The sequence below is a fragment of the Amia ocellicauda genome, chromosome 10 (genome assembly GCF_036373705.1).
Source record: "Amia ocellicauda isolate fAmiCal2 chromosome 10, fAmiCal2.hap1, whole genome shotgun sequence".
Classification (NCBI taxonomy): domain Eukaryota; kingdom Metazoa; phylum Chordata; class Actinopteri; order Amiiformes; family Amiidae; genus Amia; species Amia ocellicauda.
In genome coordinates, this window is record NC_089859.1 from 23,281,450 (window position 1) to 23,300,009 (window position 18,560).

The window sequence follows — 18,560 nt, forward strand, 5'->3', positions numbered from 1 at the left end:
TAGCTTTTTTGTTTTTTAAATTTACACTGCGTTTTTGCCAGGTTCAATATATCTCTTTGCGACAGAAGCTACTAGTAGAATCAGAGGAATTTTAAAATCAAGGAACTTGTTTGAAATATTCAGTCACCACTGGCTATCGTCATTAAGTTAAAACATTTATATTAACCCATTTACTATGTTACTGCTACTTTGATATACACATGTATAGTCATTAAGGCAAGTGCATCAAATACCAATAATTGAACGCAACAGTTACATTGAATTTACTTTCCTCATTATGCAGTGAATTCACAATGTCTGCCCCACCCTGCATTACCAAGAAGATTTTCTTTTCATTTGCCAGAGTTCTTAAAAGCTGCTGTTGTGATGTCCGGCAGATTCTGTAAAACTACTGTGCTTTCACTTTTACATTCACAGCTTATAAAGCATTATGGTCCTTTTCCGGACTCCATATAAAGTTATGAACAAGGTATGCTGTGGATTAAAAAAAAAAAAATCAAATCATAATTCAAACAGATTTGTGACTCATCCTTGACTTAACAGAGGAAAAACATTTTGGAAGCTACCTCAGCCTGCCACCAGACTGCAGTGAAGTCAAAATCTGTTTGTTCCTGCCAGCTAATATAAGCAGCCTAGAAGCCTTTCGCAAAACTGAAGAGACCGCTTTGCCATTTTGGAGATTTGGACTGCATGTGCACTGTCCTCTCGCCCTGTTATTTTGGTTGTGGTAAAATTAAATAATTCTAGGAGGTCTCTCTCCCTGGGGATACTGGATGAAACACCTTCAGTCTCACAACAAGTAGTTGAGCTTTTTAAAAAATTGAACAGGCCACATACAATGCACTGGAGTAAAATCAATTACTTTTATAGTCTGGACAAATTGGCAACAATGCTATGCATGTAATATACTTTATGCGACTGGCAAGTGTGATAATTTAAATGTAACCCAGTCTGTATAAGCAAACCTATACTGCGATGCCCAAAAACATTTTGGCTCATGTGAACTCAACTGATTTTTGGTATAGTGAAAGAACAGGCACATCTTAGTGTGACAACCTAAAAAGGTCTGATAATGTTCATACATCCATAGATTGCTTAATTTAATTTAGATAAAAACAAAAAGTCACTTCAATTACATTTTTAATTGGGAGAGGTTTGCACAGAAAAGTTTGTAAAAAGTATAGTACCAATAATGCATCACTGTATCCATTAAAAAAATAGAAAGAACACTTCCCACAAATCTAACTTGGTTAAAAGAAGAGTGCTCTTGTGTAGCAAATCCAAATTCAATATTTCAGGTTGTATCCATAAACCAAAGTCACAAGACCTGTATCTTCCCAATACATCTCTGTGGGAGGAATGAGAACATTGCAAGCATGAAGTGCTATCTACATCTAAAGGATACATTAGATAGCATACAAGAAAGTGCTTCACGAAACTATATTGGACTATTTGTAATACATTTAATTTGGTCTGGAAATCAATTTGTATAAATGAAACATCAGAAACTATAGAGACAATCAGTCAAGATGGGGTGTTATAATTAACTACTAACGAAAGGTTTCTTCCAAGATAGAAGAATCATAAGAACCATAAGAGTTTACAAACGAGAGGCACAACAATTGAGTTTAGCATTCTGAAAACAATACACAAATCCAGAAGCTCACGGTTTGCTTGCTTTGATGCAGATATGTCTAATATCAATATTACATATGCAGGAAATAATCTGTTTTTGCTCGTTTATAATCCCGAAACACAACGAAAACCGCTTCTCAGTTAGTTACCCTCTGACCACGGTATCCCCCCAAAACAATCACACAGCCCTAGACAACAGGTGCGTATCTGAGAAATTCCCAGCTCAACAGCCACATACTAAACTGCATTCTCGCCTGCATTCAAGACATCTGCCTCCAATCAATCTCCTCGCACTCCCATTGGCTACTCGAGCTCTGCTGCAGCGCCTCGAATAATAATGCGAAGCTTTGATCACAGGTAAGGCTGTGCGATATGACGATATATATCGTATGACGATAGAAAAACGTCTATCGTTTCATATTATGCTATATCGTTTATATCGTGGTGTCGCAAATTGCAAACTTTACGGCAGTGTTTTACGTCATTAGGACGCTTTGCGTGCTGGATGCAGGTAGAAATGAGCATCAGAAACACAGACGGACATGAGAGAGACCGACACACAATAACACACAACCAAGAGACACTGTAATGCGCAGGCGCACACGGTCCGCCCCGCTCTCGTCGCCGGGCTAAACGCGATCTGCAAGCACCCCCACCCCCGCTAATATAGACTGATACCATTTGTATAACGTTTGTTTGCATTTTAATAAACTGGAAAGCAATGCAAACATGCAGAAAGTATCATTTTCTTTTTATTAAGATGGTGAAGTGGTTCAACAGTTGTATTATTATTATTATTATTATTATTATTATTATTATTATTACTATTACTATTATTATAACTATTTTGTATTAACATCGTGCTGTATTTGTAAGTAGAATCGAGGCGCGACAGTCACAGGAGAAATGTCTGTCCAGCAGATGTTAATGCGCCGCTATAGACCCGGCTGTGCTCAATCTGCCTGAATCTGGACCTTTACTGCGCATGTGCTGCGTGATCACATGACTTGTGACTGGTGTTGTGTGACAGTAAGTCATGCTGTGTGTCCATGTGCTCGGAGGAAGAGAAGTCGAAACGCGTAGCCATTGTGATGTTCACTTTTTCTCTAATGCATCATTTTTGAGACCTCGGTGAATATGGACTGTTTTTAGACGGGAGCTGCTGTACCATCCTAATATAATAGGGATGATTGTTCTATATAAAATCCCTGGGATAAGGCACCCCGCATTTAAGATTTATTAAAACTACTGTAACGCCAGCTATTTTTAAACTTATGCGTGTGTAATTATATATATATATATATATCCCATAACAACATAACGCATGTAATAGTAATCACACAACACTTGCCCTGTAATGTGTTGCATTCTGCATATATTTCCCACGACAGCCTGCATGTAGTATTTGTTAGTTTTGCTTATTGAAGGATTAACAAAATACTTGTAGTTTGAATGTCTTTGGTTTTATTTTGTGGCTTGATTGGATAAAAACGAGAGAGAGATATCGTGTATCGCCCAAACTTCTAAAAATACCGAGATATTATTTTTAAGTCATATCGCCCAGCCCTAATCACAGGATAGTTCAGCTGTCAGTCGAGAACCAACGAATGAAAATCTGGAACGTTGGCAAATCCAGGAGGGAGAAAAGGTGGGATTTGGAGACCGCTAGTAGTGATGCCCATTAGGTCTTTGCACTCTTTTAGGAAGTCATGCAGATTTAAGTAGAAACCTGAAGAGCACTGATTGGGCCAGACCAAGTGGAAATGGCCTATACTTCACTTCTTCAATTCTTTATTCAGATGTACATAAAATGGTCACTTCTAACCAAATAGCTCAGTCACTGTATGCAGTCTGGCCAATCTTGGGCCCTTGTGCTGAAGCTTTGGCCAGTCAAACATTGGGCTACAAATTAATATACTTAAATGAGTATGTGAATTTTAGATTGAGTGGAGTTGAATAGCAGTCCTTCAAATGCTTCTCTGGAACATATAGCTGAACAAGCAGGGATATAGATTTACTAATAGATGGATATAGTTCTGCACAATATTGCCGATAAATATGTCCTTATTGGAGATTATCATGTGTTGGATAGATTCATTAATATTGACCCAAGACAAACATGATTACAAATGAGAAAATCTGTGCTTCCCTGCACATCATACACCGAGTGGACATTTAGATCAATTCAGAAGCCAAAATTGTGTATACAGCTATACAGTTTAGGATCATCTCAATCAGAAGTTGGAATATATAAAAGGGTCACACTTTTCTCAAGTTATGAAAGAAGGAATGGGAAATGCACAGTGATTTTTCTTCCACCTTTAGAGCTTTTCAATAAAACATTTCCTATGAAAAATCTAAGTATTGATCATGAGAAAAAAAAATTAATTGTTAAACTCAAACAATCCAGATAAGATGAAGAAGCCAAAGGGGAGTAGGCAAACGCCACTGAAGTAGACCGAGGAGAAAATAAAGCGTGTACATTTATAACTTAACTTCTCTGCATTTAAACTGCTTTACTTACTCATCCAACACCTACACACTTAGTTCACTACTTCACAAACACTGACGGGAAGTCCTGAGCTCTTGCCAGGGCAGAAGTTTAATCTCAATCCTTTTATTACGTGCCATGGCAAATAGGCACACGATATGTGAATAGCACATCCTGCATCCTGTCACTAGCACAACAAAACAAAAACAAAAGCCACCTCAATTCTACAAGTCTAGAATAAATCACTGCAAGTGTGTTATCAGTAACTCAATCTTAGATGACTAAAATTACAGTTGCATTTCCCCCCGCAACTATACAATGTGCAACACAGGACTAGAAAGCAACCAGTGAGCAATGTTTTCAGGATCCACAGATTTTCATTGTGGACAGCATCTAGGTATTGAAGAGGGATCATGTTTTGGGAAGGGGAAGTAATGAACAAAAGTTTGTTTAAAAAAAACAAAATGCCTGGTTAAGATTTGGAATGCTGTATTTCAGTAAGTTAGTTTCAACATCAAAATAAATGCATAAATACCAGAGAGAAGGGCAGCTATACTTAATCCAATGCTAAAAGGCATAAGCTACAATAACCATTTGAAATAACTTTGTTTAGACACAGACTGCCAAGAGGGTCTTCACTGAGGTCTTAAATGTACAGAAAATAAAATAAAGGCTGGTTATAGCATTCATTCATATCAGGCTTAGTTCAACCAAAAATACAACTATTAAAAAGAACATTTAAATCACAGTTTAAGGTAGGTTTGACCAGGCCTTGAAGGGGTGCCTACCAAGAGAAATGCATTTCATGATATGTGGGGGGGTACTCAAAATGTCAAATATACATTTTTTATTATTATTAGCTGTGAACACCTGGGGTTTCTCTGGGTCTGGAAAGATTTTAGATTCTTTCTAGATTTCTAGGTTTTTGTCTCGATCGCAAGAATCCAGGAGACAGTAGGTAAACATTTTAAACAAGTTGGTAATTAAATACAATCCACAATTTAAAAGCTTGCTCCCCTTTCGAAAACCATAGTATGTAAACACGCAATGACTACAGAAAACAACTTATTTCACTTAAATTTGGGATACATTTGCTGGAGTTATTGAGCAAAAAGCTTGAATTCATCCTGTTAACATGCAGTTGTAAAAATGTTATTGCTTTCTGGATGCATTTTATAAGGATATTATTCCTCTGCATAAACCCCCCCCCCGACAGACCTTGTCCTTTTCCTCCCTGCTTATCAAAAAAAGTGGAGAACTTGAGCTTCAGAGCAGTAAAACAAGACAAGCAGGATCAAAATGCTTCCCAGTTCAATATTTGTGGAATTTGTCCACAACTAACAACAGATACGGAAGCAACCAAGAGTAAAACACAGGCTTTATACCCTGCTACCAGAAGCAGTCGTGCTCAGATTTCATTCATTCGTCTATAGCCACTGAGTTGCAGAGCCCCTGGCCCATGTAGCGCTGCCGAGGTTTCCTGGGAGCGCAGTCAAAAGATCGCGAGCTGCTGCAGTTCACACGCCAGCAGCCGAGCGCCAGCACAGAGCCGAGCTTCACACCGGAGCAGCAACGTCTGCAACGCACAGACGGCTACCTGCGCTGGTACTGCTCACCTGCCGCCCACACACAGTCCAGTCCAAACCCTCTGCCAGGCTTTAACCCCCTGCTTTCCACAGCAAGACCACAACATACAGCAGAACAGAAAACTCCAGCTCACAGCAGAGCAGCTCATTCACACCTGGGACAGCATAACTGAAGGAAAGGTAGCCTACATTTAAATTCTTTGGGGGGAACAAACTAAACCCTCGCTTTGGGGAAACAAACTTAAAACTCAAGAGGTAAACATTTGGGTACCTTATAAAAGATTTCATCACTTTTCACCCCTTTAACTATATAGGCTTAAGTCACAGTCCCAAGTTAAACAATTCCATTGATTTCAGATGTAGACTTACCTCCCACTGCATGTGCGGAGGGATGTTTCGTATCTGCAGCCTGCGACTCCTGTGAAAGACAAATCCAACATCAATCACTTCACTGCCACAGTCCAATCCCCTTCACCAACCCCCTGGAAGCAGCCCTCATCCTGACAAACGGCATCTTCTGGCTTACCACCCCCTCCTCCAACCTCAGACCCACCAACAGACCGTACCCCGAGTTGGATTGACGAACAGACAGCAGGAGGGGGAAAACAACAAAGCTGAGCTCAATTAAATCTAGGATTCCAGTCTCAAAGGAAACTGCAGCCAACATGTTACAGAAACTTATACAGTAGTACTGACATTCAACGTTGCGTCAGTGAGAGACTTCTGAGGTTTATGAAAGTAACAAAGGAAAATAAAGTGGTTCAATTGGGGAAACCTGAAAAGATTCCCACCAGGTCTCCTCAGTGGAAGTCATTGAATGAGGCTGAATGAAACGGCGCTTCGGTGCAACTGCTGCGCTGTGGGGCCGTTACTAACTACATCTTCAACAAAAAGCACGTTGTCGGCTGTCTCCTTCCAAAAAACACTGAAAATGATCAGTAGTTACAGAGCATGAAGACTGAGAATGAAAGGAAAAAAAAAAAAAGGTTCTAACAGAGCAAATGAGTCCAGCGCTGGCTTTTACACACAGAGGTTTGGTTAATTGATCACATTTGAGCGGTGGCATTCCTCACATTCTTAGCCCTTGAAGTCAAAACCACTCCCCCCGGATTGTGTTTTCAAACAATGAAGAGCTCCTTACGGTATTGTCGAGTTCCTGGAGGTTTTTAAATCCACAAGCCCTACCCCCACAAAAAAAAAAGTCTACAAATGTAAGAGACCATACAACCTTTTTCTGGTCACATTCCCTAACAAAGGCTTGAAAGAAGGTGCCAATTCATTACTTTACACAACTGGGAAGCACACAATACACACCCTGATGAATGGTGCAGTCTGGGTTAACTGGCTCAATGTTCCTCAATAACATTACAGTTTTTGGTTAATTTAATTGTTTTTAATATAGGTTTTATATAGTTATAGTTATATAATATAGGTTTGAGTTTCTATTAAATGTAACCATACATTCCTAAGTGAATGTATTGTCATGTGACATGGTCTTCAAACACCAGTATGACTGTAGTGTTCTTTCAATTATTATTAATAACCACCTCCAGTCAGTGTTTGATATTTTCCTGCAGAAATCTGAGCTCAGGAGGCCCTAAAGTGGCACAGAGTCAATTCTGAAGCTGGCCATTGTTAGTCAGCAGGTAGCATTTCCTCTGTGCTGCAGATATTTAGCATTGGTCTAAGCCAAAGCTTGCTCCCCCCAGCCCAGCTTCCATAGCCTCTTATAGGATTTCATGCCAGGACTTGTCAAGTAGCGATCACACATTTACCATTTTCAGGAACCAACACAAGTTTCAAGATCATCATACATCGGCTCAATGGGATGTATATTTTAAATGCTTCACCTCCATCTCTCAACAAGCCTATCTTGATGGAGCATGGAGAGACAAGATCTGGACCTGCAGCTTGCTCCTCAGAGTTCAACACGGTCTAGAAAGAGGAGATCCCCGCTGGGTCTTGAGGCAGTGCAACTACTAAAACAAAAATGGAGATCAAAAGAGGCTATCTAAGGTGATCCAGGTGGGTGCTATACATTGGTGGGGGTGGAGGTGTAACATGTAAAGTGCTTTGAGTGTCTTAGATAAATGCTATATAAAAGTGCTCCACAGACCAGGGTACATGGATGCTCCTCATTCTTAAAGTTCATTCCTGATTGTCCCATTGTAACTGACCCTTCAAGATCCCTCCACAGAACTACAGTCCAGTGGTTGTATGGAGACAATTTCCTCAAAGACCAAGAGCACCCCAGTCTTCTGCTACAATGATTGATGCTGGGTTGCTTTTCTCTACGAACATGTCTTGTTGAAAAGGCTCACATGTATCTGCAGGAAGCGTGTTGGGTTCAGAGAAGTCTCCCCATTATCACACGGATTCTCCTGCGCAAGTAAAATCACAGGAGCATCTTTGTGACGCGCTGAATGGCCATTTATCAACGTCAAGTTTAGAATGCGACTATCACACGTTTTAATTTATTTAACGCAAGCCCTTAAATTGACATTGTATAAAAACCAGCGGCTCACAGCAGCATTGCAGATCACCCAGAACACTCAACTTTTGTCATGGTATATACCCAAACACTGCATTTTACATATCTCCACAGATTTCATGATTTCTAGATTTTTAAATTTTTATTTTTTAACATACAAGAGTATCAAAAAATGCAAAAACAATTACAAGCACAGAGTCTTAAAAAAGTATTACAAATCAGACTAATAATCATGATTTCTATCCTTATACATCTACAGAAGGTAGAAAATACACAATTGCAAACATTATGTGTTCTCCGTTGTGTCACAATAGGAACAATGAGCTGATCTTGCTCTCACTTTTGCTTTTCTAAAAAAAATAGATACTAATCCACTTTTGTTAGAGAGACTTTCAGAAATGGAACAAAGGTCATAGCATATTTAAATAAAATGTCATGCTGGAAGTACAAAATCCATAGATAAGTGGCTTAATATACAGCCATCTGACACCTGAGAGGAGGTTGAATGGTGAAGGAACCCCCTATGACTTAGGTACACATTAAAGAAAACTGTTTGACATTAATATAAAATGTATATGAAGGGGGAAATTGACAAATATAGAAGACATTTAGTGCAGTGTCAGATGTTGACATCTACCATATTATTTTAAAATCAACTACTAAATAAAAAAAAAATGGTGTTTGAATATTGAGAATCAAAACTGCATATTCTAGCAAGATTTAACAATTCTGTACATAAGCAGGAACCCATTTAAACAAAACAAAAAATTCAATTAACTTGTTAACTAATAAACTTAAAATCAGTCTTTAGTCTTAATGATTGCTATAAAAGGTAATGGTTTTAAAGATTTGCATATATTCTAAAATAGAATATTAAAAAAATATATACAATTCTGACCACTAACAGGATTAACGAGTTACAATTACAGCAGAGAGCTCAAGGCATAACAGACTTCCAAAGCATCATATTAGGAATAACTCTGTAATAATTAACATTAATAAGAGAATTAGTATTGATGCCTGTTGCGCTTCTTTAATGTATTCATCCCAAAAAAATATGAAAATTCAAATTGAAGTTTATGATTTTTAGACTCGTCTGTACACCCTCCTTGGTGCGTGTGTAAGCATACCGACTTATCTGTAATCAATATATAATTTTTTTAACAAGTAATAAAATAAAAGCATTATAAAACGCTTGCATTTTGAGATCACCATTCAAAATCCCAGACTCCTGAACCGGATATTTTTACTATTCTCACAGAGAAATGTACAGAATTAAAATTCCAACTACATACACTTAACAATTTAATTGATATTACCTGAATGAATAGACACTGGTTTTCAATGTCCAATAAATATAATGCACAACTAAACAAAAACACAGATACTCTACTCCTGGACAGTTTATTGGAAAGTAGAAGGGTCTTTTCTTCTTTAAAATAAGGGGACCAATTACATGCAAATCAAAAATGTACAAAATACATACATTTACATTCTGCAATCACTATACATGGATCTCCGATGTTTTTGTTTAATCTTTCCAGAAGTGACAACAGCACATTGTTGTAATGCAAGAGCAACCAATATAAACTGAACATTTGAAAACTAGTATTTGTTTTATTGTGAAGGAAACTACAACCATTCACTCATCCCACCTGGTGCGTAAAATAGCTTTTATTTTTTACACAAGATTTGATTTAATCAAGTGGTTTTTCATAATACAATTACATCCATACTCAAATTAAAAAACAAACACTTTATACCAAAGTTTAGTTCTTTAAATCCAGGCACTTTCAAAGGAGAAGTAAAATGTGCATACGTTCAGTATTTTAATGCTGTTCAAAGCCGAGGTCAATCATTTTTCCCACCCTTTAAATTGTATTTTTGTAAGTTCCGGTATTTAAAGTGTAAGCATTAGAAAATAGTCAGCCTAAATCAAAAAATTTAAGAATGCGAGGTATTTTTTTTTCCTTCAAAATGTAGATGAATACAAACTTAACCAATTCATTAGGTTTCACCCAGTCACTGTAAGCCAGTCAGTGCAAGCAAAGTGTATAAAGAGGCTAAAGATCTTGACAAGAGGCTTCCACGTGACAGTCAACTGGTCTGCATGAAAAGGCAACCTCAAGACAATCTGGATATTAAATCACTCAAACACTGAAAAGAAAACCGAACATCCTGATCTATTCCTGCTTAAAGTAGTACATTAAAAAAATAGTACCTTTACAAATAAAATTCAAGTTTTATAGCGACCCCCTCCCCCCACACACACACAAATACACACATTTTATTTTATGAGATGCAATAAAAATAGTGCATAAAGATGGCCACTAGTGAATGTACAACTCTCAGGGCATTCACTGTAAACTTATAAATTAAACTTTAAATAAACACTTAAATTAAGATCAATACAGGAAAAAAAAACATGCAATTTAAAGTCTTGCAAGGTTTCTTAATGCCTAGATTCAGTTGCTACTCATGAAGTGACAAAGCAATTAGTGTTTTTATTTTTTTTAAGCCAATGATTCAAACTATTAACAGTAAGGTATATAAGTGTACCTCATCATGCCTCAAATTTGATTAACAAATGTAATGTGATAAAATTAAATTCCCTTAAATGTTTTTGTCAACTGACTCAATTATGGCACCACATGTTTGTCGAACTTCCCCTGCACCAAATACAAAACCACCAAATGCATTAAATTCCTACTTTTGAATTTCACATCAACCAGGGGAGAAGATTGGCTTTCCGGCTAATCTGGTGCATCTAAACAAAGGCCGCCACGATTGTTTCCTATGCTATGAAGTCGACACACTCCTCTCTTGCCTCAGGAAGGTGCCCCATTGGAGAATTGTGAGGAATGCAGCCCTTTACTGCCCTTTGGGTGGGGGGAGGGCGGTCTCCTAACAGTGGCCATTACAATTCAGTAGTTAGAATTGACAGTAAAGAGTTTGAGGTCTTTCAGACAGATTTTGTGGAGGATGAAGGGAAGGGGCCCAGGCCGTCTCACTAGTCTGCCGTGTATGAAAACTGGTGCAACACTGCGAACAGTCAATGCTTGTGCATTTAAACAATGTGGCAAAACTCACAACTGCTTTGTTAAAACTGGTTTCCAAAGCAGATGTTTAAATTCGTACTTATTTTTTTTCTGTAATCCGCCCATTCGTTTCATTTAAAGGTTTGTAATTTAAGTCTTAATTCAATGTCTGTCTTTTTTAAATCATCAATTAATTTAATAACTTTTGTTTTGGGAGGGACGGGGGGATTAGCATATTAAAATAAAGAAATGCAACTTTAAACGTCACCATTGGGAATTCTAATATTTACATGCAGCACTCTAGATAAATCATACATTTAAAATAGGATTATTGTTTGTTAAAATGTTTTTCCACCCCAATGGTGAACAGATTCAATAAGGAAAGTCTAATTTCAAGACCACATTTCAGCTGACTGGGGAACACACTAAACAATCCTAACAATTTAAATGCAAAACCATCTAAATAATTTAAATGCTTTACCACAACCAAATAAATAACTATTGAGGGTGTATCTGAGATAGTCCACATCAACATGTAAAATATATTTCAAGCTGCTAATATTTAACATGCAGTGATGTAAAAATACAAAATTACAAAGTCTCCCATTCAAAATTTTCAGAAACAGGAAAATACAATAAACCATTTGAAGACTACAGCTAGACGATGACCATGTGTAGTTTGACATGGAGAAAGCATCTGTGCAGATGTTGCATCTTACTAGACCCCCAATTTTTATACATCTATCCATTGATCTATACAAATAAAAAATAATTAAAACCCGTCAGGAAACAAATCGCGTCTAAACCAACACTCACAGAGACCACCATGACACAAACCTCTTATGCTATAATGGGCAGTGCCTACTAAAATGCAACAGCTGCTGGTTTTGGCAATAGAGGTCAAGGGTCAACCCGGAAGTAATCTAACTGTATAAAAATAAAAAAAGCAGAACACCCACTGATACCTCCCACGACCTCACGGCTCGAGCTAAAGCAGGGGGCGGTTCAGCCCATGCGCAAAAGGGAAATCTTTATGGGGAAGGAAAATATAATTTACTGAGATTCATATAGATGTATTAATTCAGTATACAAGATCACTAGATGGAATAAAGGCAGAGCAACACAGAGGCTGCAGAAATCCCCTCGCAGATCTCACACAGAGCGACCTCAGTGTGTGCAAGCCCCGCACCCCCTCCTCTGTGCCCCTCCCCCAGGTGGGCCTTGTCAGCGACTCCCATCCCCCAACCTCAACTAGTGCAACACAAATGACAGTCAAGCAATTTGCATTATCAGATTGGGCCGTATATGCATGGCCCTGGTCAATAGTTCGTACATTTTTTTTAGGGGGGTGGATTTCAGTTGTTAGCAACCTAGAAAATTAAAACTTTTTTTTTGGGGGGGGAAGGTGGATTTAACACCATTTCTGATTATTGCAATTGTTGATGGACACCAGAAAATCAATTTAGCAGCAGCACACATCCAAGCAAACGCTGGGCCAACTCACAAAGAGGACCAGAACAGATATTCCCTCTCACCAACGTTCCAGAATGAACTTAAAGATTCCGGACAAGAGCAACACAAACCACATTACAGAGATTCCCTATGGGCTCCAGTAGTAACCCCACTCCTGTTCCCAGTTTCAAAAGCAGGCTTCTGCTACGCGCCCCTCCCCCTGCACCGTTCCCCACCCCTCTGCCAACAGGCACGGTTAGCCCAGACCCCCATCCTGCAAAAACAGCCCATTCTTCTGCCTTTTAACGCTTCACTTAGTGATCTACAGCACCATATTCCCAACCTGCATTTCACAGCAGGTACAAAGGTCAGTCTTGCAATGGTGGGCGTTTCCATGTCAGATCCGAACTGGGGCTGGAATGCAGTGACTGCTGGGCCTAAGAATTCACTTTGAATAACAAATCAAGCACAGTGAGCAACGATTGGCTCCCTCGACTCAACTCAACTTTATAGCAACCCTCGCCGACACCACCTCTTGACCTCTCCTTTACGTGAGGAGGATATGGATAACCATTTTCCTCTCTCTTTGCCTCCGAACAGGCTTCTCTGAATACGGGGAGCCTCACGATTCAGAAAGGGAACTTCCTCTTGTTTTGGGCAATCTGATGTGTACCTGTGTGCTTTTATAGGATTTGGGGTGTAAGGTTTTTTCCTGGTGTTCAATACACCCAAGACATCACAAAAAGGCAAAGCTATTTTGATTTAGCTGGATTCTACACAAGCCAGTATACTCACAAGTATCCTCAAATTAACCCTGCAACTAACTAAAGCCTCAGAGCAACTCATGCAAGCTATACAATGCAGACAGCAATGCACCAGGAAACTGGGGGCCTCCCAGCCAGAGGAAATGCAGGATTCTCCACATTTTCAAAAGTATTAACCCACCACATGAGCCCCCCTGTATGTGTTTTGTGATTTTGCTGAATTCTGTTAACAGAAAGTAAAGTCAAGAAGTGTAAATTATATATTTAAATATGGTCCCCAAAAATACACCAGCTCACGGGACTATATATATATTATTTTAATGCATTTATAATCATTACCAATTAAGGACCTACACTTTCCATACATCCTACCTTCGTATATAACGACCGACAGCTGTAATACGCAACTAAACTGGGCAATAAAAGACTTACACGTTCTTAGAAACGTCCAATTAAACTGAAAAATATCTAATTATTAAAAATTAACGTTTTCACCAGAAAATAGACGAATTATATTCAACGCTGTCTTTAAGTAAATTTTAATAGTCTAAAACTGGCACACTTTTTACGTTTTAATTTTATTTGCTTTTTAAATAAATTATTGTTCTGATTTTATCTTAAACGAAGATTTAAAAATTACGTTTCTCCCTAAAATGCGTGTAAAGTTTTTTTTTAATCGCTAATCTGTTGCTGCAAACTCAATTCGTAAAACAAAATTTAAAAAAACAAAACAAGCAAAACTATATGTTCACACACACAGATCTTGCATGCTTGTCTGTGTAAATAAAACGCTTGCAACATCCCCAAACTACGAAATATATATTTTAATGCACTCCCTGGAAATTACGAACATAAAATATATCCATAATTCAGAGGATTGAGACCGCAAGGCAAGGCTACATTTTATTAACCCCATAAATTTCACTATTGACCATGTACTGCAGGCCCAGCTTTTCAAATGAAAGGTTTTCTAGGCCCAATCCACACTGCTATTCACTTTTAAGTTCATTTCAGAGCATCACAATATGTTTAGGGGAAGAAACAAGGAAACCATGTGGTGTGCGGAATGTACAATTCAGAAAATGCCAGAGGATTTTCACGTTATTATTAATATTATTATCATCAAGAAAACGGATTGTAATCGTAGCATGTATTCAATAAATGCATACAATTAATAAATACCATCTCAACGTATCAAGATGTAGAAGAAATTCGGTTACAGCAGATACAGTAGCATTTACATTTTGTTTTTGCATGCGAAATATAAACTTAGGCCTCATGGACAAGCGCAAGTTCACAGATGGGAGTGATTTGCTGTGCATTATACATATATACGTATATATTACAAGAATCATTTGAAGAAATGCGATCAGTTTGTGCAATCAAGATACAACCAAAAAGTCAAAGCTGAAAACCCCGAAATGTTGACCCCCTACCCCTTAGATTTAGTCCTGTTCACGTGTTTGTTATATTAATGCAAAACATCCCCTCTCATTTCCTGCTAACGCCCAAGGACTGCATGGTTACAATGTTGCAGGCCTGCACCACCACTTTGTTTCAATATCCACCATACAAAAGCGTGTGGACACATTTGTACAGTTAAAGTGTGCTAATTGAGCATTATATCAAATCAGAAAACCCAGATACAGAGTACACAAAAGTACATCTTTAAAAAGTGCCTTGGCAGACGTTTTGCAAATGAAACTTCAGTCTGAAGGAATAACCGTTGTTTGGGCAATGAAATAATGAAAATATTTACCTCTGTCTTTTGGGGACCGAATGCTCCACCTCTATAACTTTGCCATGGAGTTCTGCTTTACCTGCAAAATAAAGAAAGAAAAACTCTGTGGTGCATGGGTTGTGAAAAACAAACAGAAATGTTGCACTTGTTTAAACTGAAAGAAAATATAAGTTTCTGAAACTTAATAAATGTGAAGGTCTTAAGATTTATCCCTCCCCCCACCCCCAATTACCAATAATAATACTAATAAGCATAACAATAATAAAACAGTAGTCGTCTAGCAGGAGTAGGGGAATTAGCAGTAGTTTACAAAAATTGCAATCAAAGTAATACGACTGAATTGTAATCATAATCGCAAGAATAAGTGTGGTTTATTTTAATCACCTTTCTAAATAAAGTACAAGAAATATGGACGAGAAATTGCCCCGCGCAAATGTCCACAACAAAGCACAGAATTTATTGATTTCAATTTATGATGATTTTTAAATGCATATTGTGATCAAATTGAACACCATTTGAATAAATATGTCTTACAAGCTAAAGGCGTTGGATTTCGATGTAGAAGTTTTGATTCGTAAATTGGAGAAGCCAGCATGTCCATCTTTATTACTACTACACAACACCAACACCAGGTGTATTATAGATCAATGCGTTTTCCAACGAAACATTATATCGCATACATTAAAAAAAAAAAAAAAGTTATACGCCCGTGTTGTGAAGGCAAAAAAAAAAAAAAAAAAAAAAAAGTCTAGTGGACTATTTTCATTCACTTCGATATGAGGAAAAAAAAAAAAGCAATACGTTTGTTTATTCCCCGGTCTTTATGTATGCGTTTATTAAAGCACAAAAACAATTGAAATTGCACACACTTCACGCTGTGTTCACTGGCCTCCGTCACCCACTGGGCTGAGGACTGACAATGAAACACTTCTTCCACGTCTCTGGGAAATTGTAACTTGTTGTATCGCCCGCATCAGTCCTAATGCTTATTTTATCGTAACACCAAAATTAACTGTTTACTGGACGGCATGCCCTCGCCGCCAGACCTGCTCTGGTGGGAAATAGCGGATAGAGAACAGAGGGGGGGGGGGAGAAAAGCGGAGGTGCACCCCCCCACCCCGCCGCCTCCCCCGCACACACGAGTCCTTTCTTATTTTCCACGGCCGTAAAACGCGTGAAAACGCAGAGCCCCGTCAAAGCCCCCCGGGTCCCCGGCCGGCGCTGGCCCCTCACCTGAGAGCGCGTCGATGGCCTTCATAGCGCACTTCTCGTCCGGACAGTCCACGAACGCGTAGCCAGCCTTGACGAGGAACGGCCCGGCGTGGGGGATCTTCCACTCCTCGAAGAGGCTCTCCAACTCCACCGGGCTTGCGTCCTCACTCAAGTTACCGATATACAGCTTATTCATGGTGTTCAGCACACACACCAAAATGAAAACCTTGCAGGGGGAAAAAAAGCACTTATACTCTGAGATGTGCAGTCTTTGTGTGTGTGTGTGTGTGTGTGCGAGAGAGAGAGAGAGAGAGAGAGAGAGAGAGAGAAACGCACTATTCCAAAACAGTGATGAATGTGTTCTGTATGTATATAGATGAATATATATATATATTTGTGTGTATAGATCTATATATGAATGTATGTATGTATGTATGTATGGATCACTCTCTTCCCCCCCAGAATAAGTTAGAATATTTTAGAACAGCGTTTCCTAAGGATGGCGGGCTTGGCATGAAAAAAAAGAAAGAAAAAAAAGGAGGAGAAAAACTACTTTTTGTCTTCCCCCGAACCCCTTTGGCAGACAGACTGTGCAAATGTCACACGCGTTAATGCAGGCGCCGCCTCTAAATAAAACCGAGGGGGGAAAATCACTTGAATATTCCGGCTTTTTGAATGAGCCACGTGTTCAAACTACAAATCACCTCCTCACGTGAGGAATCCCGGCTCCTCTATTAGAGCAGATTGGGGGGGAAATGGCACGGTGGCTGGGGAGGGGGGGAAGTGGGGAAGAGGATTAGTGCTGGAAAACCTACGTCCACGTTAAGGATTTCTGGTGTGCTGCCGTATCATGCTCTGGGATCACATTTTGAGGGTCTTTCTTTCCGTGCCTCGCTTCTCATTGGCTGGGGGCTGAACATAGTAAAACGGCGTTGCATGCTCGCCGTGGAAAGATATTGCGGGTAAGGGTTTGTGCAAGTGTATCTGTGGAGAGCATTGGATGGAAGAAGGGGGGGAGGGGTCATTCATAAATGCTATAAAAAGAAACTAGCATTTGCCCTATATATATATATATATATATATATCCTACACACACTTATTTCTCTGTCATAAGACGTGGAGGAAGACAAGATCTGTAGCATCTCTTTCTCTGGTGGCTATACATGCTTTGTGTTCCTTAAACCCCCCTTGGTGTCCATCTCCTCGGGCGTGATTGGTATTGTGTACTACAACTAGATTGAACTAATATCAATTAAGGGAAGTCTGTTTTATGCAATACTCTTATTTTTGTACAGAATCCGCGAGCTAAAATGGCTTTTGTAGTGACTTTGGGGATTTCTTTGCATTAGAAATGTCCTTAATGTATAGAGGTTGCTCTGGCTGCTGGGGGAGGGGGTGTGTGCTTTACAAACAACCCCTGGTGTGTGTGTGTGTGTGTGTGTGTGTGTGTGTGTGTGTGTGTGTGGCACTACTACTCCATTGCACATTAAGCACTACTCTCGGCAGTGTTGCTTGTCGATCAATAGATACACAACATGAATGGTTTAATTTAATCACGCAGAAAAACGTTTTTAAAAGCTACACAGTATAACAAAAAAAATACTTGTGATGTTTCCACACACAAAAAATAAATTAAAAAATAAATAGAATAACTAGCTAGACTCGCCCAAGTACTTAAGTTTCCGCTATATAGACTATTTTCTAAAATAACACCATAGATAATTCAATCTAAGTTATTAACAAAAATGCTCTCATTGGTCTATGGTGTTCAGTACTGATTGCACACTTTCTCGTCTTGTGAAAGTGTGTTGCTGCTGTACATGCATATTTCATAGTAAACTAATAATCCGCCTCAGTCATGTGCCATGGAGTGTGTCCTCCTCGGGAGTTGGTACAAAACGGCACACTGTAACAGGGAGATTTTGTAGCCCCGAGCATATATGAAAACTTAACCAACTGGTGTGTGACAAAAGCTTAATGGCAAAAAGTTGAAACTATTGAAATAGGTTAAGCTTTCTAAGTTTATTTTTTTTCTGAATGTATTACCAGTGTGTAATTATATAAGCATGTGTGGAGGCGTGTGGTTTTTTTTTTTCTTTTGTGAGAAGATTTCATAACTTAGCCCTAGATCATATTTGTTTTACAGGGGA

The 18,560-nt window shown here is 38.8% G+C and overlaps 1 protein-coding gene across 3 annotated transcripts in view; it reads right to left on the reverse strand.

The window, feature by feature from the left end:
- igf2bp3 (insulin-like growth factor 2 mRNA binding protein 3) overlaps nucleotides 1–16,951 on the reverse strand; it is a 31,815-nt gene extending 14,864 nt beyond the window's left edge. For 2 of the 3 annotated variants that reach the window (XM_066715587.1, XM_066715588.1), the window contains exons 1-3: nucleotides 16,432–16,951; nucleotides 15,217–15,277; nucleotides 6,082–6,130 (exon numbers count right to left, since the gene is read on the reverse strand). In XM_066715587.1, coding sequence (XP_066571684.1) covers nucleotides 6,082–6,130; nucleotides 15,217–15,277; nucleotides 16,432–16,606 — 285 coding nt within the window. In that variant the 5' untranslated portion in view covers nucleotides 16,607–16,951. The remainder of the gene's footprint in view (nucleotides 1–6,081; nucleotides 6,131–15,216; nucleotides 15,278–16,431) is intronic. The other variant, XM_066715586.1, reaches the window with a different exon arrangement.
- Nucleotides 16,952–18,560: the final 1,609 nt, after the last annotated feature.